The 17,714-nt window shown below is 40.0% G+C and overlaps 1 protein-coding gene across 2 annotated transcripts in view; it reads left to right on the plus strand.

Annotated features, from left to right (window-relative positions):
• Nucleotides 1-17,404, plus strand: part of ASCC3 (activating signal cointegrator 1 complex subunit 3) — a 366,641-nt gene extending 349,237 nt beyond the window's left edge. For both annotated transcript variants that reach the window (XM_032651063.1, XM_032651064.1), the window contains exons 38-42: nucleotides 6,527-6,678; nucleotides 9,026-9,173; nucleotides 13,882-14,091; nucleotides 16,326-16,501; nucleotides 16,599-17,404. In XM_032651063.1, the coding sequence (XP_032506954.1) occupies nucleotides 6,527-6,678; nucleotides 9,026-9,173; nucleotides 13,882-14,091; nucleotides 16,326-16,501; nucleotides 16,599-16,743 (831 nt within the window). In that variant the 3' untranslated portion in view covers nucleotides 16,744-17,404. The remainder of the gene's footprint in view (nucleotides 1-6,526; nucleotides 6,679-9,025; nucleotides 9,174-13,881; nucleotides 14,092-16,325; nucleotides 16,502-16,598) is intronic.
• The last annotated feature ends 310 nt before the right edge of the window (nucleotides 17,405-17,714 follow it).

A 17,714-nucleotide genomic window follows, 5' to 3' on the forward strand; every position in this document is an offset into this window, starting at 1 on the left:
ACACAAGCACCACCTCATTTCTACCTTCCCTGTGGAACTCCTGAGCTGACTCATTCTTCCTGTTTTGCCAATAATCGAAGTCTACCTCCTCAGAGCTCTCCAATCTTTCTTCTCAGATTCCTCCTTCTTTTACCCGTGTATATTTTACTTTGTGTCTGTAAGATTCCTTTTTCATCTCTGTTCTTCAGTCTGAATCTCTTTCCCCACCTTCCTTAAACCCCAGTTCACAGCCTTCAGCTCCATTCCAGCTCCTGCGGTCACCAGAGTGGCTTCAGCAGATGACCTTTTCAACACTGTAATCGCATGCATCTCAGACTCCTCTGCTCTAATCATTACTATATCCACACCACTTTTGCCATCACCTCCATGGTATCACCCTCTGACTCTCCTCTCTCACCTCACTTCTTTACCTGTCAGCTTGACTGAACGTTTCTGTTACTCATCAGCCGGGCATCTCTCCTCCCCTCCCTGATCCCTCGGTCCAGTCCTCAGTCCCCTGTGTCTTCACTTGTCACTGGCCCTAGAGTTGTCCATTTCAACAGTGATGTCACCAGTAACCTAAAATCTCAACATCCAAATTCTCTGCTTTCACACCCAAATTAATCCTACTCATTATTGTCGGAAACAATCACAAAACATTTCTAATTATTTCAATTTCTACTTGTTTCTAATAATTTCTATAATTATTATTTCAAAGTCATGCTGTTGAGACTCAACACTGCTCCGGTTTTTATTCACATCATTAATTCCCCCAGTACTTACTCCAAACCTGTTCATGCTCCTTTACAGTACTTTTTCCCAAGAGGAGGCATCACCTCCAACTCGCAGAGGTGACTGAGACCCTGTGATAGGAGTGCTATCAATTTCCATTCTCTTCCTTCAGAGCTTCCCTCTCTCCAGTGAATTTGTGTGAGGTCTCAGTGACCTGCTGAAGCCTCTCTTCTCTGTGAGGCCCTTGCTCACACGCCCCGGCAGTGGGACCCTCTTCTGATCCCAAGAGGGTCTTTTCTCTCTGCATCTTATTCTGTGCCTACTGTAGACTGCATTCTCTTTTGACTTAGGCTTTTCTGCCCCTAACTCCAAGGGTGTTACAGTCCATCTGGAAAGATAGAAAGTGAACTTTATAAAAACAAGCAACACTATAGTGTGAGTATATTGGCATTTTATTGATGAAAGATTAAAGCTTACAGAAGATAGACACAAGCCTAATCAAACTCCTTGGTTTTTAAAATTTTTTAGATGAGAAAAATACCATTAAGTCATTTGCCTCAGGTCTTATGGTTAATTTAAAGGCACAAGCCTCTAACCTCTGAGGCCAAGCCTCTTTCTAGTATACCAAACCATCTTCAAACCAGTATCAAGTGTTCATGAATTATGCATCTGTTTATACTTCATCCAAACTTATTGTTTGCTTTAAACATTGTGTTGTCGGGAAACCTTCTCAAAGTCTCATTTTATCTTGTAGCACATTCATCAAGGAATCTTCTGTGCTAATCTAGGACCCGATGGAATTCCACACACTTTCCTCTCATCCTGAACTTTATAGGCAGCGTCCTATACTAGTTAAAAGCAAGCACTTTGAAGTCAAGCTCCCCAGAATTTGAATCCCAGCTGTACCAATTAACCAGAGCTATGCAGCTTTAGGTATATTTCTTTCCCTCTCTGAGCCACAGTGTCTTCATCTGTACAATGGGTTTTCGTTCAGTAACTTTAATAAGATGGTTATCAGAGTATCCGACAAATAGTACATGCTTAACAAAGGACCACCGTAAGCAGGTATTTCAGTAGTGCCCTTAAGAGTCCCTTACATGCTCTTACCCCTTTGTTCTTTCCTGCGTTTCCTCATCTTATCTCCAGGTAACTGCCGCTCTGCTATCCTCACCTCTGCCCCAAAGATGCTCATTTTAACTATTCTGGCTGCCCGCTTTGTGCCCAGGATTTCTGAGTCCACATCCCTAGCCCATACTCTCTCTCCAGAGCTCATTTATACCTGGGCTTCTCACCTGGCTTCACAGTGGCACCTCGGTTAAAATGCGTTCAAAACCACACTCATTGCCTGCTTTCCTATAAATAAATGACAACCCCACAGTTTCTGTTAATTATGGTAAGGTTTTATTTGTGGTTTAACATCATAAATCAGTGCAATGCTAGGAATCATATTTCCACTCTCACTGCTGGATGACAAAGAATTCTGAGTCAGCAATCAATTGAAGTTGATTTTAACTTAGTAGGAGAAAGTCTTGTGCATGGAGTCAGCCTCCACCCATTTGTTCACATAAACTTAGAATCATCCTAGCTTTGTCTGATAGGTAGCATGCCCAGTAGAAGACGGGTAAGAGGTAAAGGGGGATTCAACATTTGCCTAACGTTAATGCTAAGGTGGAAGAATGTGCAGAGTTTTTTCTCCTCGGTGTACTAAAGCAACCTTTTGTTGTTTGAGTATTAAATCTCTGTGAGGAACTTTGAGGTGTCTTGGGGAACTGAGCCATGATCTCTAGCTGTTACCAAAGCCAGCCCCATTCTAAGGAGGAGCACATACCTATTAGTCCTTTTTTTTTAATACAATTTTTAAAGGTTACACTGCATTTACAGTTATTACAAAATATTGTCTGTATTCCCCGTGTTGTCCAATATATCCTGGTAGCCTGTCTCACACCCAGTAGTTTGGACCTCCCACTCTCCCACCCCTGTATTGCCCGCCCACTGGTAACCACTAGTTTGTTCTCTATATGGGTGAGTCTGCTTCCTTTTGGTTATATTCACTAGATTGTTATATTTTTTAGATTCCACATATAAGTGATATCATACAGTATTTGTCTTTCTCTGACTTATTTTCATTAGCATAATGCCTTCTAAGTGTATCCATCTCACTGCAAATGGCAAAATTTCATTTTTTTATGGCTGAGTAGTATTCCATTGTGTATATATACACCACATCTTCCTTATCTGTTCATCTATCGATGGACACTTAGGTCACTTCTGTATCTTGGCAGTTGTAAATAATGCTGCTATGAACATTGGGGTGTATGTATCTTCCGAATTAGTGTTTTCATTTTCTTTGGATATATACCCAGGAGTGGGATTGCAGGATCATATATTAGTTCTATTTTCAGTTTCTTGAGGAACCTACATACTGTTTTCCACAGGGGCTGCACCGATTTACATTCTCACCGACAGTGCACGAGGGTTCCCTTTTCTCCACTTTCTCGCCAGCATCTATTTGTGGTCTTTTTGATGATAGCCATTTTGACAGGTGTGAGGTGATACCTCACTGTGGTTTTGATTTGCATTTCCCTGACGATTAGAGATGTTGAGCAGCCTCTCATGTGCCACTTGGCCCTCCGCATTTCCTTTTTGGAAAAATATCCATTTAGTTCTTCTGACCGTTTTTGAGTTGGTTGTTTCTTTTTTTGATGATGAGTTGTATGAGCTGTTTCTGTATATTGGATATTAACCCCTTATTGGTCACATCATTTCCAAATATCTCCTCCCATTCAGTAGCTTGTCTTTTCGTTTTGTCAGTGGTTTCCTTTGCTGTGCAAAAGCTTTTAAGTTTAATTAGCTCCCATTTGCTTATTTTTGCTTTTATTTCCTTTAGGAGGTGGATCCAAAAAAATACTGCTGCAATTTATGTCAAAGTGTTCTGCCAGTGTTTTTTTTCTAGGAGTTTTATGGTATCCGGTCTTACCTTTAGGTCTTTAATACATTTTGAGTTTATTTTTGTATATGGTGTTAGAGAATGTTCAAATTTCATTCTTTTACATGTACCTGTCCAGTTTTCCCAGCACCACTTATTGAAGAGACTGTCTTTTCTCCATTGTATATTCTTCCCCGCTTTGTCGTAGATAAATTGACCATAAATTTGTGGGTTTATTTCTGGGTTCTCTATCCTATTCCATTGATCTATGTGTCTGTTTTTGTGCCAGTACCATACTGTCCCACCTGTTCTCATCTACCAGGAAGACTGCTGTAAAAGATAGTGAGACATAGGGAGTCCTTTTCCTAGGCTCAGTCATGCAGACGTATGTCAGGCTGACCTGCCAGACCCTCAGACCCATTTACCTGGACCACCCCTTAGCCTTAGCACCTTCAGGTACCTACCTGCATGGTGACACGGACTTGTCCACTCAAACTGAGAACGAGGCCCATGCCCTCCAGTTTGGCCTGGGCTGCAGGGTCTGTCTTTGGCCTTATGTGTCCCCTGACTTTCTTGCAGTTGCTCACCTCTGCTGATGAACAGTTCTGCCCATTCCATGCATTTGCTCCCCACCTTACATGCCCTGCTCCTCGAATCCCTGTACTACTCAGTGCAGAAATCAACCCCCAAAGGTCCAAAGGAAGTCCCTCTGAGAAAGAATGAGTTGTTTTAGGGTGTTCTTTTCATCTCATCATAGAGGAACGTTAAAACAGGTACCTGTTTACTGAGATCTAATATTGAGGTTTAACAGATCTATACTGTTCCAGGCAGTATAGTAGATATCTTACATCATACATCATCTCATTTTACCCTAATCACACCCCTATATGGACATATAACACCCTTCTATCAGTGAGCAGTCTAGCGGTCATAGGGTTAAGTGATTTCCCAAAATTTACGCATAGTAAGTGGGACAAAATTAGGGCACAGCCGTGTGGCAACGTTTTGTTCAGCACATTTGCGTAGTCACAACCTTGTCTCATCCTGGATTCTTGGTCTCCCTACCTGCCTTTTCTTGAAATTAAAACAAGATAAATAATAGTTTTCAATTCATAATACAGCCTTTTCATTTACTTCATGTAAGCAATCACTTTGCATGATTTTTTACGTTTCACATCTGGATCATACAAAGAAAGATTGTGGGGAACTCTCATAAATTTTATGAAATCTTTCAACTTCATCATGAAAACTTCAAAGTTAAAAACATATGGTCCGTCCATCCAGCTCTTCTAGTATGTGAGCTTGTGGTCTGGAATTTATTTCCAGTCAAGTTGTAATGTAAAAATCACAAGTAAAATCACCATAGTTACTCCACATTACAACTTCTGACATCATCATGATACTGCATTACTCATGAGGTATAATTACTCATTTCTCTTCCCTTACGGAGTTCGCGAGTTGTGACTTGTGAGCTAATACTTTTATTTTCATCTGAGTAGTGTTGCTCGTGACCAGCTTGTCTCATATACTTCAAAGACAAAGTGTTTAAATCAGTTGTGCAGAGAAATAGGAAGAACAGAAGTGGGCTTTCCCTAGATTTATAAACATATACCTTTGTACATGTAAACACTTTCATATGCACACATACACATATACATACATATAAGTATACCTATCATACCAGCCATTAGGCTTTATGATGTACAATTAGTAGGCTCATGGGTGCTAAAGACCAATTTGACCATTCTGTCACGCTAACCATGGCATCCAGAGACGTGGATCCATTTCCCTGTAATGTGTGTAAAAAGACCACAGATTGGTTTAGCCAGATGTTTTTTAAACTATTTTACTTTTCGTAAATTAGAGAACTCTAAGTAGGAAATTCAAAACTTAGAAGGAAAATATGTCTGATTCAGTAGTACTAAGTAGTATGGCAAATCAATTTTACTAACATAATAGACCTTTAAGAACCATTTCTAAAAATGTACTAATAGATTTTGTACAACATTTTATAAATATTTTACCATCAGTGAAACGGTAAAGTATCATTTTAGGCATTTATGAGGTACATCTGATTTCTCTTACCCTCATCTCTTCGTTTCTCAAAACAAGAGAGTACACTCCTAAAACTGTATAACGTAGCTGCCTCAGATCATGATATTAACTTATGTGTCTTTAAGTCAGCATTCACCAGAATCTAATTTAATTGAACTAGCTTTGCCTGTGTAAACTTCTCCATTGTTTAAATAAGATTTCACTGTTTAGTTTTGCCTTAAGCAAATGCAGCCGTTTGTTTGTCCATAAAACATTGGATTAAATGTATAGACTAATATGAATAGCTTCTCATCCTTCCACGTGTACCACTGGTCCTTCCTGCTTTTAGTGTGTGGTATAGAATTTTCATTGAAAACCAGGGCTCTGCCTTTAGCCTGCTGTCTGGGGAAAATTCATTTTTGGCAAGAAGACTTCCTATCACCTTGCCATTATTGCTTTTAAATTTGGAAAAGACTACCTGAGATTTATGCTTTAAACGCGGCAACTAGTGCTCTTGATACAGTGGATTATAGAGGTATTTGCCCTCGAGGTACACTGAGTTTTTCTCTTTGTTTTATTACTAGGTGCCAATATTATCTGCTTATCTTTGCTGACCTAAAAAAGTTAAATATTTGGCGCTTTGTACAAATTAATGTTTAAAAAATGCTGTGAGAGGTTCAGTGTGTTCCCTCCAATCCAACTGTAGTTTACTTTTTGGTTTCTATTTTAATTAATAGTAATTTAGAGGTATAATGCTTGGGGTGTTTGTTTTTGTTTTTTTGTTAAGGCTATCATCATCAGACCCCCCACTGAGGGGGCAGGTGCCATGATATAACATGCGTTCTCCTTGTTCAGGCAATGCTGGACGTGGCTGCACACCAGGGCTGGCTGGTGACTGTCCTGAACATCACCAACCTGGTGCAGATGGTGATCCAGGGGCGGTGGTTGAAAGACTCTTCTCTTCTTACGATACCACACATAGAAAACCACCATCTTCACATTTTCAGGTAAGTATTTTAATTTTCGATGTAATAGGATTTTATTATTCCAAACAATTATTTCCTTTACATGTATGGTCACTTGAATTTCATGTGGTGCCTAGAATACTGATTCTTTACAGTGAAAATGCCCATGTTTCCCAGAGGGAGACATGGCCTAGCGACATAGCATTCCCACTTGGAATTTGACCATTGGTCCCAAGCTGAACCACAGTTCATTTTAACCTTCTATTAAGTTGTTTTACATTTGCAACATCGAATACATTTTCGTTTTAACTGTGTTTATTTCTTTACAATATCAGCCTTCATTTTAAAAGACGTTATTAAAGTGCTTTGTGACCTAGAGCAAAATAAATCACCAGTTTCTTTTATTGCAGAATAGATTTGAGGGATCAGAAATCTGTCGTCAGAAGTAAACTGTACATCTGCACAATGTCCAAAACTGAGCAGTTATAATACTAGCGGCTCAAGATATAACCTGCGTTTAAAAGAGTTTATGTTCCTGATAAAATGTTTCAATTCTTAGGCCCTATGTACATGGCTACATATATTTTAGCAAAGGAGACAACAGTACATATTACAGGCAAGGTTGGCAGTGTTCAAATGAAAATGTTTCTTTCACACCAGTTGAGAGATACTCTGCAGCCAGAATATTGGTTCACAGTCATGTAAACAAGCAAAACTGTCTGGCTGTGCTTGCCATCATGCACCCTCTCCCTCTCATCAGCTGGACAAGGAGTGGCAGCCCTTTGAGGCATCTGGAGACATACGCCAACCAGAACCTCAGGCACACATGGGGGGTCTCCTCAGGGAAGGCCCTCCATTTGACTGAAGTAGACTGGATTCCAGGGCAGGTGTTTCCATGGTGCTTGAGTCCCCACCACAGGATGTCCCTGGTAACTAAAAGGCACATTCAGAGGTGGGGGGGGCCACACCAGCAGCAGGTGGCCTGGGGGGAAGAGCAGATACCTCATGTGTCAACAGCTCAGTTTCAGGAACCCTTCCGATATGGTACTAAAACTTACGGGAGTTGGATTTCAGCAGAAAAGGAGACACATGAGGGTACTAACCCGACAGCACATGGGTCTGTTAGGGAAGCTGGTGGGGGCCTAGGAGATTTGATCCAATTCTTTACTGTTACCCAGAAAAGTGCTGTATTTGTCTAATTTCAGTGTTCATCTTGCTATATAAACAGGAAATAGATTTAGGTAGATTCCATTCCTGGTGATCCAGCACTATTTATGCTATAGATCTCAAACATTCCCAAAATGCACTTTTAATTGTATGATCTCAACAACTTATAATGAAAACTTTGTTCAAGTACTTATATTAGAGACATTTGCCTGCATCCATTAAAAACATGTCAGGGGGCTTCCCTGGTGACGCAGTGGTTGAGAGTCCGCCTGCCGATGCAGGGGACACGAGTTCGTGTCTGGGTCTGGGAAGATCCCACATGCTGCGGAGCGGCTGGGCCCGTGAGCCATGGCCGCTGAGCCTGCGCGTCCGGAGCCTGTGCTCCACAACGGGAGAGGCCACAACAGTGAGAGGCCTGCGTACCGCAAAAAAAAAACATGTCAGGGCTCTGCCGGTTCCGTACTTTATCCACATGGAAGCATTATCACACTTTAGTGCCTTCCTATAGAAATCACCGTCTGTCAACCCTAATTATCTACTGAGCTCACATATGATTTACACATTTTATGTCGTGATAGCCAGACTGCCTTGGATTGATGAGAATGCTGTCTCACTGAAGCTTAACAACAGTGGCCTTGGCATGGACATATATACACTACCAAATGTAAAAGAGATAGCTAGGGGGAAGCAGCCGCATAGCACGGGAGATCAGCTCGGTGCTTTGTGACCACCTAGAGGGGTGGGATAGGGAGGGTGGAAGGGAGACGCAAGAGGGAGGGGAGGGCTTCCCTGGTGGCGCAGTGGTTGAGAGTCCGCCTGCCGATGCAGGGGACACGGGTTCGTGCCCCCGTCCGGGAAGATCCCACATGCCCCAGAGCGGCTGGGCCTGTGAGCAATGGCTGCTGAGCCTGCGCGTCTGGAGCCTGTGCTCCGCAACGGGAGAGGCCACAACAGTGAGAGGCCCGCGTACCGCAAAAAAAAAAAAAAAAAAGAGGGAGGGGATATGGGGATGTAGGTATACCTATAGCTGATTCACTTTGTTATACAGCAGAAACTAACACACCATTGTAAAGCAATTATACTCCAATAAAGATGTTAAAAAAAATTTTAAGTTATGTAGTAACTTTAATTTCTAAACTGTTCTAATCATATAAATCACCATTGTCAGAAAATCTCATTTGTGCTATGAAAGAATCATTTGGTTAGTGTTATTCTTTCTCAGGAAATGGAGCCCAGGTATAAAGGGTCCACGTGCCGGGCACCCTGGCTCCATCGAGTGCCTCCCTGAACTGATCCACGCCTGTGGAGGGAAGGACCATGGATTCTGCTCCATGATAGAAAAAGAGCTACCGGCCCCAAAAATGAAGCAGGTAAGGCCATCACTTCCATGTTTCGATGCTCCCTCACTCTGGGAAGTTGTACCAAGAGTTTTCTAACTTAGAGTGCTGCTTTCAGAGTCAGACTCTCCTGAGTTTAAGTTCCACCCACCATTTACTAACCCTGATTATGAACGTGAAAACATTATACCCGTCTCATGAAGTTTGGGGTAAGATCAAGCAGGATGTTATTATGTAAACTGCTCTATGTAGTTCCTGGTACAGAATAAGAGCTCAACAGATGGGATTAGATAATGACAGTAACAATAATTAGAAGTAGCGTCTGCGTTATTAGAAGGTTGTTTCAGTATAATGCTGTTAAGCCGGCTGAGAAAGGCCTACTATGGCTCGCCCATCACTAGGCTGCATTGCTCAAGAGCCCTTCGAATCCCTTCTTCAGAGTGGGTTTTGTTTTGTTTTTATGCTTGGGTATATTTTCGTGCAGTTCCCTCAATTACTCTTTTATGCCCCCGCCCCATTTTAATCACTTTATTGTTTCTAGATTCTAAAGTAGTCCTTCAAAGAAACTCCTTATTTGTTTACCCTGTAGTTTAGATATAAATCTGAATCTACGTTGTGAAAGACAACATAGGTCATTGCTCCAGACTGTCTTTGGAAAGATCAAAAACATGAACGAACAATGCCAGAAATATTTGGCATATATAGACTTTTAAGTCTTAAGCAATTTCACCCTAAACATGTCAAAGTTAATGTTCAGGATTTATAACATAATTAACATATTGACTTGCAAATGCAGATACTAAAATAAAGAAACTTCTAAACCATGTCATTTTTATTTTTCCAGTGGAACTTATTTTCGAGCAGGACTTGGAAAAAGTATTACAGGCATCAAAGTCTGATTGTTCAATTTCTGTTGAACCCAAAATTGGCACCAAAAGCTACTTAAATATTCATAATAAGTGCCTACCTTTCTAACTAAATTATCATCAAAATTATGAATAAAAACAATATATTTAAAATGAAAACAAGGCTTCTATTAGCAACAACAGATTTCTAACATAACGTACAGTGATTTCAAGCCAAGTTTTAGATGTGATAAAAAATTAGAACATTGTTGTAATTAGTTCAGGGAGAACTCAGAAGTAAACTTACTTAATTTATTTGCATAAATTGCCATTCTGTTATCTTTAAAACCAAATGCAAATTGGCTCAGTCTGATATGATGATGGTTATTTGGCTCAAAAGTGCTTCAATTTGCAGAGCAATCTGGTGTCGGCTCTGCAGTGAGGCGATCCCAGGTAACATACAAATCCTGAATTATTCCAGAAATTAGTATGTTTAAAGCATCAATTTAAGTGCTAATTGCAGTAGTAATGAGAAAAAGCAGTACTACTGTGAGATTTGCATCTTCTACCCCATCAGTATGCCTGCAACGGCTGCTGACTGGCAGAGGATTTGGCTGCTAATTAAATAATTGTATGCATGGCAGCGCTCTTGCCTGATTCAATAGATGAAGATTAATCCTCAGATAAATATGTTTGGCTGGTGTTGAAATGTCTTAGCAATTTCTTTAAAAACAGCTCATGTTTTATATACGCATATGTGTGTGTGTACGTATGTATGTTTGTGTGTGTATATGTATATATGTACAAATATATACACATACAACAAATACATGTATATACATTGAAGATTGAAAATAATAATACCAAGTGCTGCAAAAGATTACAAATATATAAAAGCCAGATCTGACTTGGGGGAGCTTTGTGAAATAAAATTCCAGCGAGTTGCTAATACTTAAAATATTATATTGGTAACTCATTTAAAGGTACAAGTGAAGAAACATATGAAGTCTTGCTTCATGTGGTAAATGTTACCTGTGTTGTCTCACGAAGTTAAATGCTTTACAGAAATGGTGTATTTGTGTCTTTACTCTGGCCAGTCTTAAGAGAACATCCAGTGGTACAGCATCTAGACTCGGTGACTGTTGGTTCTAGCAGGGGATAAGCCATCATTCGTACCTTGAAGCACAGGGTAGGCCATTCTGTGGCTTGACTATTTCAAGATCTATTCCAAACGTAATTTCAGATTCACAAGACAAGTTATAGGATTGGAGTTGAATTGAAAATTTGCATTGGATTTACATTTTTTGAATTCCTAAGGGATAGTTTGATTCATCAGGGCTTCTTCATTTCAATTAGGTGGTATACTCAACAGCAATAAAGTCTTAGCAAACAGGAAATCAAAGCCTATCAGGAAACCTGTAGTATATATTAAAGAAATACAAGGAAAATCAAAACTAAAGTATTCGTGTGCTTTTAAAAACTAACTTAGAAGGTAACAACAGATAAAACAGCCAATATAGAGAGAAGTTTTCTTGACTGATAGTGATATTTGCCACATATTTATAAATGTTAGAAAAAGATGACAGTTAATTATCTGAGGACATTAGGTTTATTTTTGTACATCTTTTCTATAGACTTAGGAATTCATTCATTTATTCATTCATTCAACAATGATAGGGTCTTCCCCGGTGGTCCAGTGGTAAAGAATCCACCTTCCAATGGAGGGGATCCCTGGTTGGGGAACTAGGATCCCACCTGCCCCAGGGCAACCAAGCCCACACACCACAGCTACTGAGCTCACGTGCCTCAACAAGAGAGAGAGAGAAAACCCACAAGCCACAACTAGAGAGAAGCCGCATGCGTCAGCGAAGATCCTATGTGCCACAACTAAGACCCGACGCAGCCAAAAAAATAAAGAAAATAAATTTTAAAAAAAAAACAAAAACTGGGCTTCCCTGGTGGAACAGTGGTTGAGATTCCGCCTGCCGATGCAGGGGACATGGGTTCGTGCCCTGGTCTGGGAAGATCCCACATGCCGCGGAGCAGCTGGGCTCGTGAGCCTGTGCTCCGCAGCGGGAGAGGCCACACGCCTACCGCAAAAAAAAAAAAAAAAAAAAAAAAACTGATAAGCACTTACCATCTGCATTTTGATTTCTCACAAATATTTTCAATTAAAAGAGCAGGAATAAAATTGGTAAGATATTTGCTACTCCTTTAATATGTGTCATTTAAATTGGTATTCTCAATATGATAATGCCAAAAAAAAATATTTCTCTCTAGAAAGAACCCTAGACTTAGAGGGTTCCTTATGATATATATACAAACATATAGAAATGTTTTCCTTTCAGAATAATTTGCACTGTGAGCAAAAGAAAAACCCATTTTGTACAATAAATGATCAATGAATGACACTGACTGACATCAACAATTGCATCACAACATTTTTCAAGTTGCTTTTATATCCCCAAGTAATGCTCTCTGCCTTAGAAGTCACATAAATGCTATACTAAATGCTCCTCTAAAACTAACCAGTTCAACAAGTTATTTTTTTTTCATTTTAACATCTTTATTGGAGTATAATTGCTTTACAATGGTATGTTAGTTTCAGCTTCACAACAAAATGAATCAGTTATATATATACATATGTTCCCATATCTCTTCCCGCTTGCGTCTCCCTCCCTCCCACCCTCCCTATCCCACCCCTCCAGGCGGTCACAAAGCACCGAGCTGATCTCCCTGTGCTATGCGGCTGCTTCCCACTAGCTATCTACCTTACGTTTGGTAGTGTATATATGTCCATGCCGCTCTCTCTCGCTTTGTCACAGTTTACCCTTCCCCTTCCCCATATCCTCAAGTCTATTCTCTAGTAAGTCTGTGTCTTTATTCCTGTTTCACCCCTAGGTTCTTCATGACATTTTTTTTTTCTTAAATCCCATATATATGTGTTAGCATACGGTATTTGTCTCTCTCTTTCTGACCTACTTCACTCTGTATGACAGACTCTAGGTCTATCCACCGCATTACAAATAGCTCAATTTCGTTTCTCTTTATGGCTGAGTAATATTCCATTGTATATATGTGCCACATCTTCTTTATCCATTCATCCGATGATGGACACTCAGGTTGTTTCCATCTCCGGGCTATTGTAAATAGAGCTGCAATGAACATTTTGGTACACGACTCTTTTTGAATTGTGGTTTTCTCAGGGTATATGCCCAGTAGTGGAATTGCTGGGTCATATGGTAGTTCTATTTGTAGTTTTCTAAGGAACCTCCATACCGTTCTCCACAGTGGCTGTATCAATTTACATTCCCACCAACAGTGTAAGAGGGTTCCCTTTTCTCCACACCCTCTCCAGCATTTATTGTTTCTAGATTTTTTGATGATGGCCATTCTGACTGGTGTGAGATGATATCTCATTGTAGTTTTGATTTGCATTTCTCTAATGATTAGTGATTCAACAACAGTTATTTTAAAACTTATTTTTTAGTGTAGTCAGTAGTCACTCAATGTCCAGAAGGGATTTACAAGAAAGGGGTCACAAGTTTAGGTAATGATTAATACTTCTTTAGGTGTTTTTGAAGGGACTTCACAAAGATTAAAAGCACATTATTTTTACACACAAATAAATGAGTACAAGAAAAACTAGGAAATCTGAACAAGAGCTATGGCTTGTATCACTGGTATTAATATTGTACTTTAGTTTTGAAAAATGCTACCCTTGGGGGAAACTGGGGAAGTGGTGCACAGGATCTCTCTGCTTTATTTCTTACAACTGCATTGAATCCAGAATTAATCTCAATACAAAGAGGTTGATTTTTTAAAAAGCTCACTATTTCTTAGTTGCTCACTACATTTTGCATTAACCACTCCTTATCTTTTCTTTTTTTATTCAGGCATGGAGTTTCTTATCTCATTTGCCCGTGATAGATGTTAGCTTAAGTGTTAAAGGCTGGTGGGATGACTCAGCGGAAGGACACGACGAGCTCTCTATCACAACCGTGACTTCTGACAAACGCAACGACAACAGATGGGTCAGATTGCATGCTGATCAAGAGTATGTGCTTCAAGTCACCTTGCAGAGAGTCAGCCTTGGGTTCCACAAGGTATAGTGTTTGGTTTCCATTCTCAAACGCTTCACACCAGATCCCGGCACGCACCAGCACACATGTCTTTTATATTACTAATGCGTCCGTGCCCTTCACCAATCCCGCTTCCTCAACTGGCCTTAAGCAGCAAGAGTCAGTCTTCTGCAGTTAGTCAGTTCTCCTCATGTGCCATTTTTCAACCCCAGAATCCCCATGTGACATAATAATATAATGCCTGGAGTCCTGGTCTCAAAGTATGGTCTACAGGCTCAGCAGAATTTTCTGGAGTACCTTTAAGAGTGCAGATTCTTTGGCCCTACACCAGGCCGCCTGCACCAGAAACTCAGGACTCTGAAGGGATCTCAAAATCTAGACTTCTACCCAGCACCCCAAATGAAGAAGACGCTAGCTAGACTTTTCCGTGGCTCACTTGCCACATCTGTCTGCTTCCTTCATTAGAATGCATATGAGGGAGCTTTGTCAACGTTCGTACAGGCCAAAAATTTACAGTATTTTTATTTTAAATTACTGTGCTCTTTTCTGTGCACAGTAATTTTCTGTGACACCAAAAATAATTATTGGGCCCTCTAAGAATATTAGTACACAGCATGTGGGCAGATTGGTCTTTAGCCCAAAATAATCGAAATAAGAATTTGCCTTTTCGTTAGCTCAGTGGAGTCAGGGGCTTTCCCATATCTAGAACTAGCCCTCAGGAGTGAGGTTGTAGTTCATTAATACTGTCCCCTCTGTTTTCACACACGAAATGGTCAGTAACTTTCTGTTGGTACAATGTCTTTTCAATACTGTGCCTTTAAGTCCCATCTTATTTGATTTCTAATTCTAAAAATCAGTCAGTGTAAGTATGAATTGATTGGCCTCTGGCATTTCAGAGGCTTTAATATGAGCATTTTTAGATGACAGTATATCCCAACTTACAAAAGAAAAGGCAGTAGTAATCATACCGATAAAATCATGAGGAAAAAAAACTAAGATTTTTTTTTTTTATAGCTGCCGTGTGAGGCGTAAAATTCCCCATTTTACAGAATAATGGAACTTGGGGAGTATAGGAATTTGCCAAGGTCCTAGAGTCAGAAAATATGAGAGCAGGCTGGGAGCACAGAGTTCTCCGATTCAAGTCCCTGTTCTCTTTGCACCTACCATGTGCAGACACGCTGACAGAAGCGAGGCCTGTCACAAATAGCTAAACAATGTACCCCAGCCTCAGGGGGCTCACAGTCTCAACAAAGAGATGCTCAAGCAGCTTATCAGAGTGCCTGGATAAACAGTGTACTGAGGTGTATCTAAGGTACGTTGAGAGCGCTAATTAGAGAGAACTTTATTTTGAGACCTTTGCAAACATTTCTGACAATATTGTAGTATAAGGGTTTTTTTTTACTATAGTATTAGTACTTAAACATTAGATTTAACTGTGCTAGAGAAACTCAAATTTTGTTTCTAAGTGCTGTAAAAATACATTGCTCTCTGACCTCTCTTTTTAAAATGCCTTAAATGAAACAACTCTCTCTAGAATATTGAGTGAAGTCTGATTAAAAGCATGTCATTATTAGTACATTTTACACCATAAATCGTTGTCTTAAGGAATCTCTAGAATAATCTTGGATTTTGTAAAAAATCAATCTAAAATAAAGACGTCAAGTGTTGTCATTATGGTGACAGTTAATCTTGGATGATGGTGATTAATATATTTTATAAATTGTTTAGCTTACAATTTCCCATTCCTCAGAGAAAGGACTTTTTAATATCATCGTATTAGAATATGTGCTTTTTCATGTGAGCTTTATTCTTGGGTGATGGGGGAAGATGTTTATGTGACAGAGTGCGTATTATCTTAAGATCCAGAGTCTAGCCTGGCTTGACTTTTTTCCCCCAGTATCAATTTCTTGCAAATAAGATTTTGGAAGACTTGGTTGATATGTTTGTATCTCAGTTTGTTCATCTGCAAGTGGGGAATTAATTTCATTTATAAGAATGGTGTGAGAAAGATTCGAGGGCTTTCTGTTCTCATGGAGCCACAAAGTAGTGTGGCTAGAGTGTGCTTCGAGAATCTTGAAAAAAGGTAGATGATAGCATATCAAACAAACACACCAAACCTGAAAATTAAACACATCCCAGATACTTAGATGTATGGCCTCCAAGAAAGACAGCGTGGCCTTTTAAGCTCAGCCAAGTGGTATAGAAAATCTAGCCATTAGTAACGCTTTATCTTTCCTTTTTTTTTTTCTGGTTTACAGGGAAAGCAAGACAGCCATGCAGTCACCCCTCGATTTCCCAAATCAAAAGATGAAGGATGGTTTTTGATATTAGGAGAAGTGGATAAGAGAGAACTTATCGCTTTGAAAAGAGTGGGATATGTCCGAAATCATCATGTTGTCTCCATCTCTTTTTATACTCCTGAAGTACCTGGCAGGTAAGCAGAGTCTTACCCCACCAGAGTTCCGAAAGAATTAACCGCAACGGTGATGAGAATGGTGGTTTTACCTTTTCGTTCCTTTTTTATATTCTAGGTATATCTACACACTGTATTTCATGAGCGACTGCTACCTTGGCCTGGACCAGCAGTACGACATCCACCTCCATGTCACGCCGGCCAGTGTTTCCGCACAGGCCGACGAGATCTCCGATGCCCTGACTGACCTCAAAGTGAAGTAACCCGACCCGAACAATCCATTTGAAAGAAGTGGTTGAGAAGCCTGACTGTTCAGTCATCTGGACAAAGTCGAATTACTTGACGTTTGCCTTGGAGGAATCAACTTGCAACCTCAAGGCACTGCGGAAATTGGCGGTGGCTGCAGCTCTGAGTCGAGCAATGCAGAGTCAGCTGCGGGGGCCTTTTAACAAATGTTGCCTTTTATAACGTTGTCTTCATGGGTCTCTTGATGTGTAAAATGACTACGCCCGTAGGAGAATCTTTCAATTTGTGTATATTGAGATGATACCTAGGAATTATCAAATCTTACTTTTCACAGTGTACTGTTTACAAGAACATCGGCTTCTCTTTTTTTAAGGAAAACTAACTGCACAGGGGCGTGACAGTGTTAAGATTTGTTATAACAGATTTCTAACCCTGCAGCATAAAATATATAAGATAAATCTGTACAGTGACACACTGTGTTTTGTTCACAAAATTTATACTTTGATCACATATGGAAGTAATTTCAAGAATTTCTTATTGTCACAAATGTTAATAATATATGATGTAAAATTACATTACAGAGCCCAATGATGATTTAAAAGAAAACAGAATATACTGATCTTAGAAAATGTAGATACTGTAACTGGTAGAAATAAAATATTTAGAGTGCCACTTCAACACAGCCTGACTCACTTATTCCCTCTGCCTCCTTTCCATTATAGCCCCTCTTACTCTTCTGTTCTTTTTTTCTTTTCCTTCTCTGTCCAGACTTCACTTCCATTCTCTTAATACTTACTTACACAAGGAGAGAAGTATAGTCTAATTCATACAGGCCGCGTAGTACAAGTCTTTGTCTCTGTGCTCTTCAGGGCAGGCCTGAGGCAAACCTAGAAAATTTTCAGCCCCTACAGGTGGGTTTTCACCTGTGATACAGGAAATTTCCCTATGTCCAAACAATTTCCATCTTGAAAAATACTTTTTTTTCCAA

Source organism: Phocoena sinus, chromosome 12 (assembly GCF_008692025.1).
Source record: "Phocoena sinus isolate mPhoSin1 chromosome 12, mPhoSin1.pri, whole genome shotgun sequence".
In the NCBI taxonomy this organism is placed as follows: Eukaryota; Metazoa; Chordata; class Mammalia; order Artiodactyla; family Phocoenidae; genus Phocoena; species Phocoena sinus.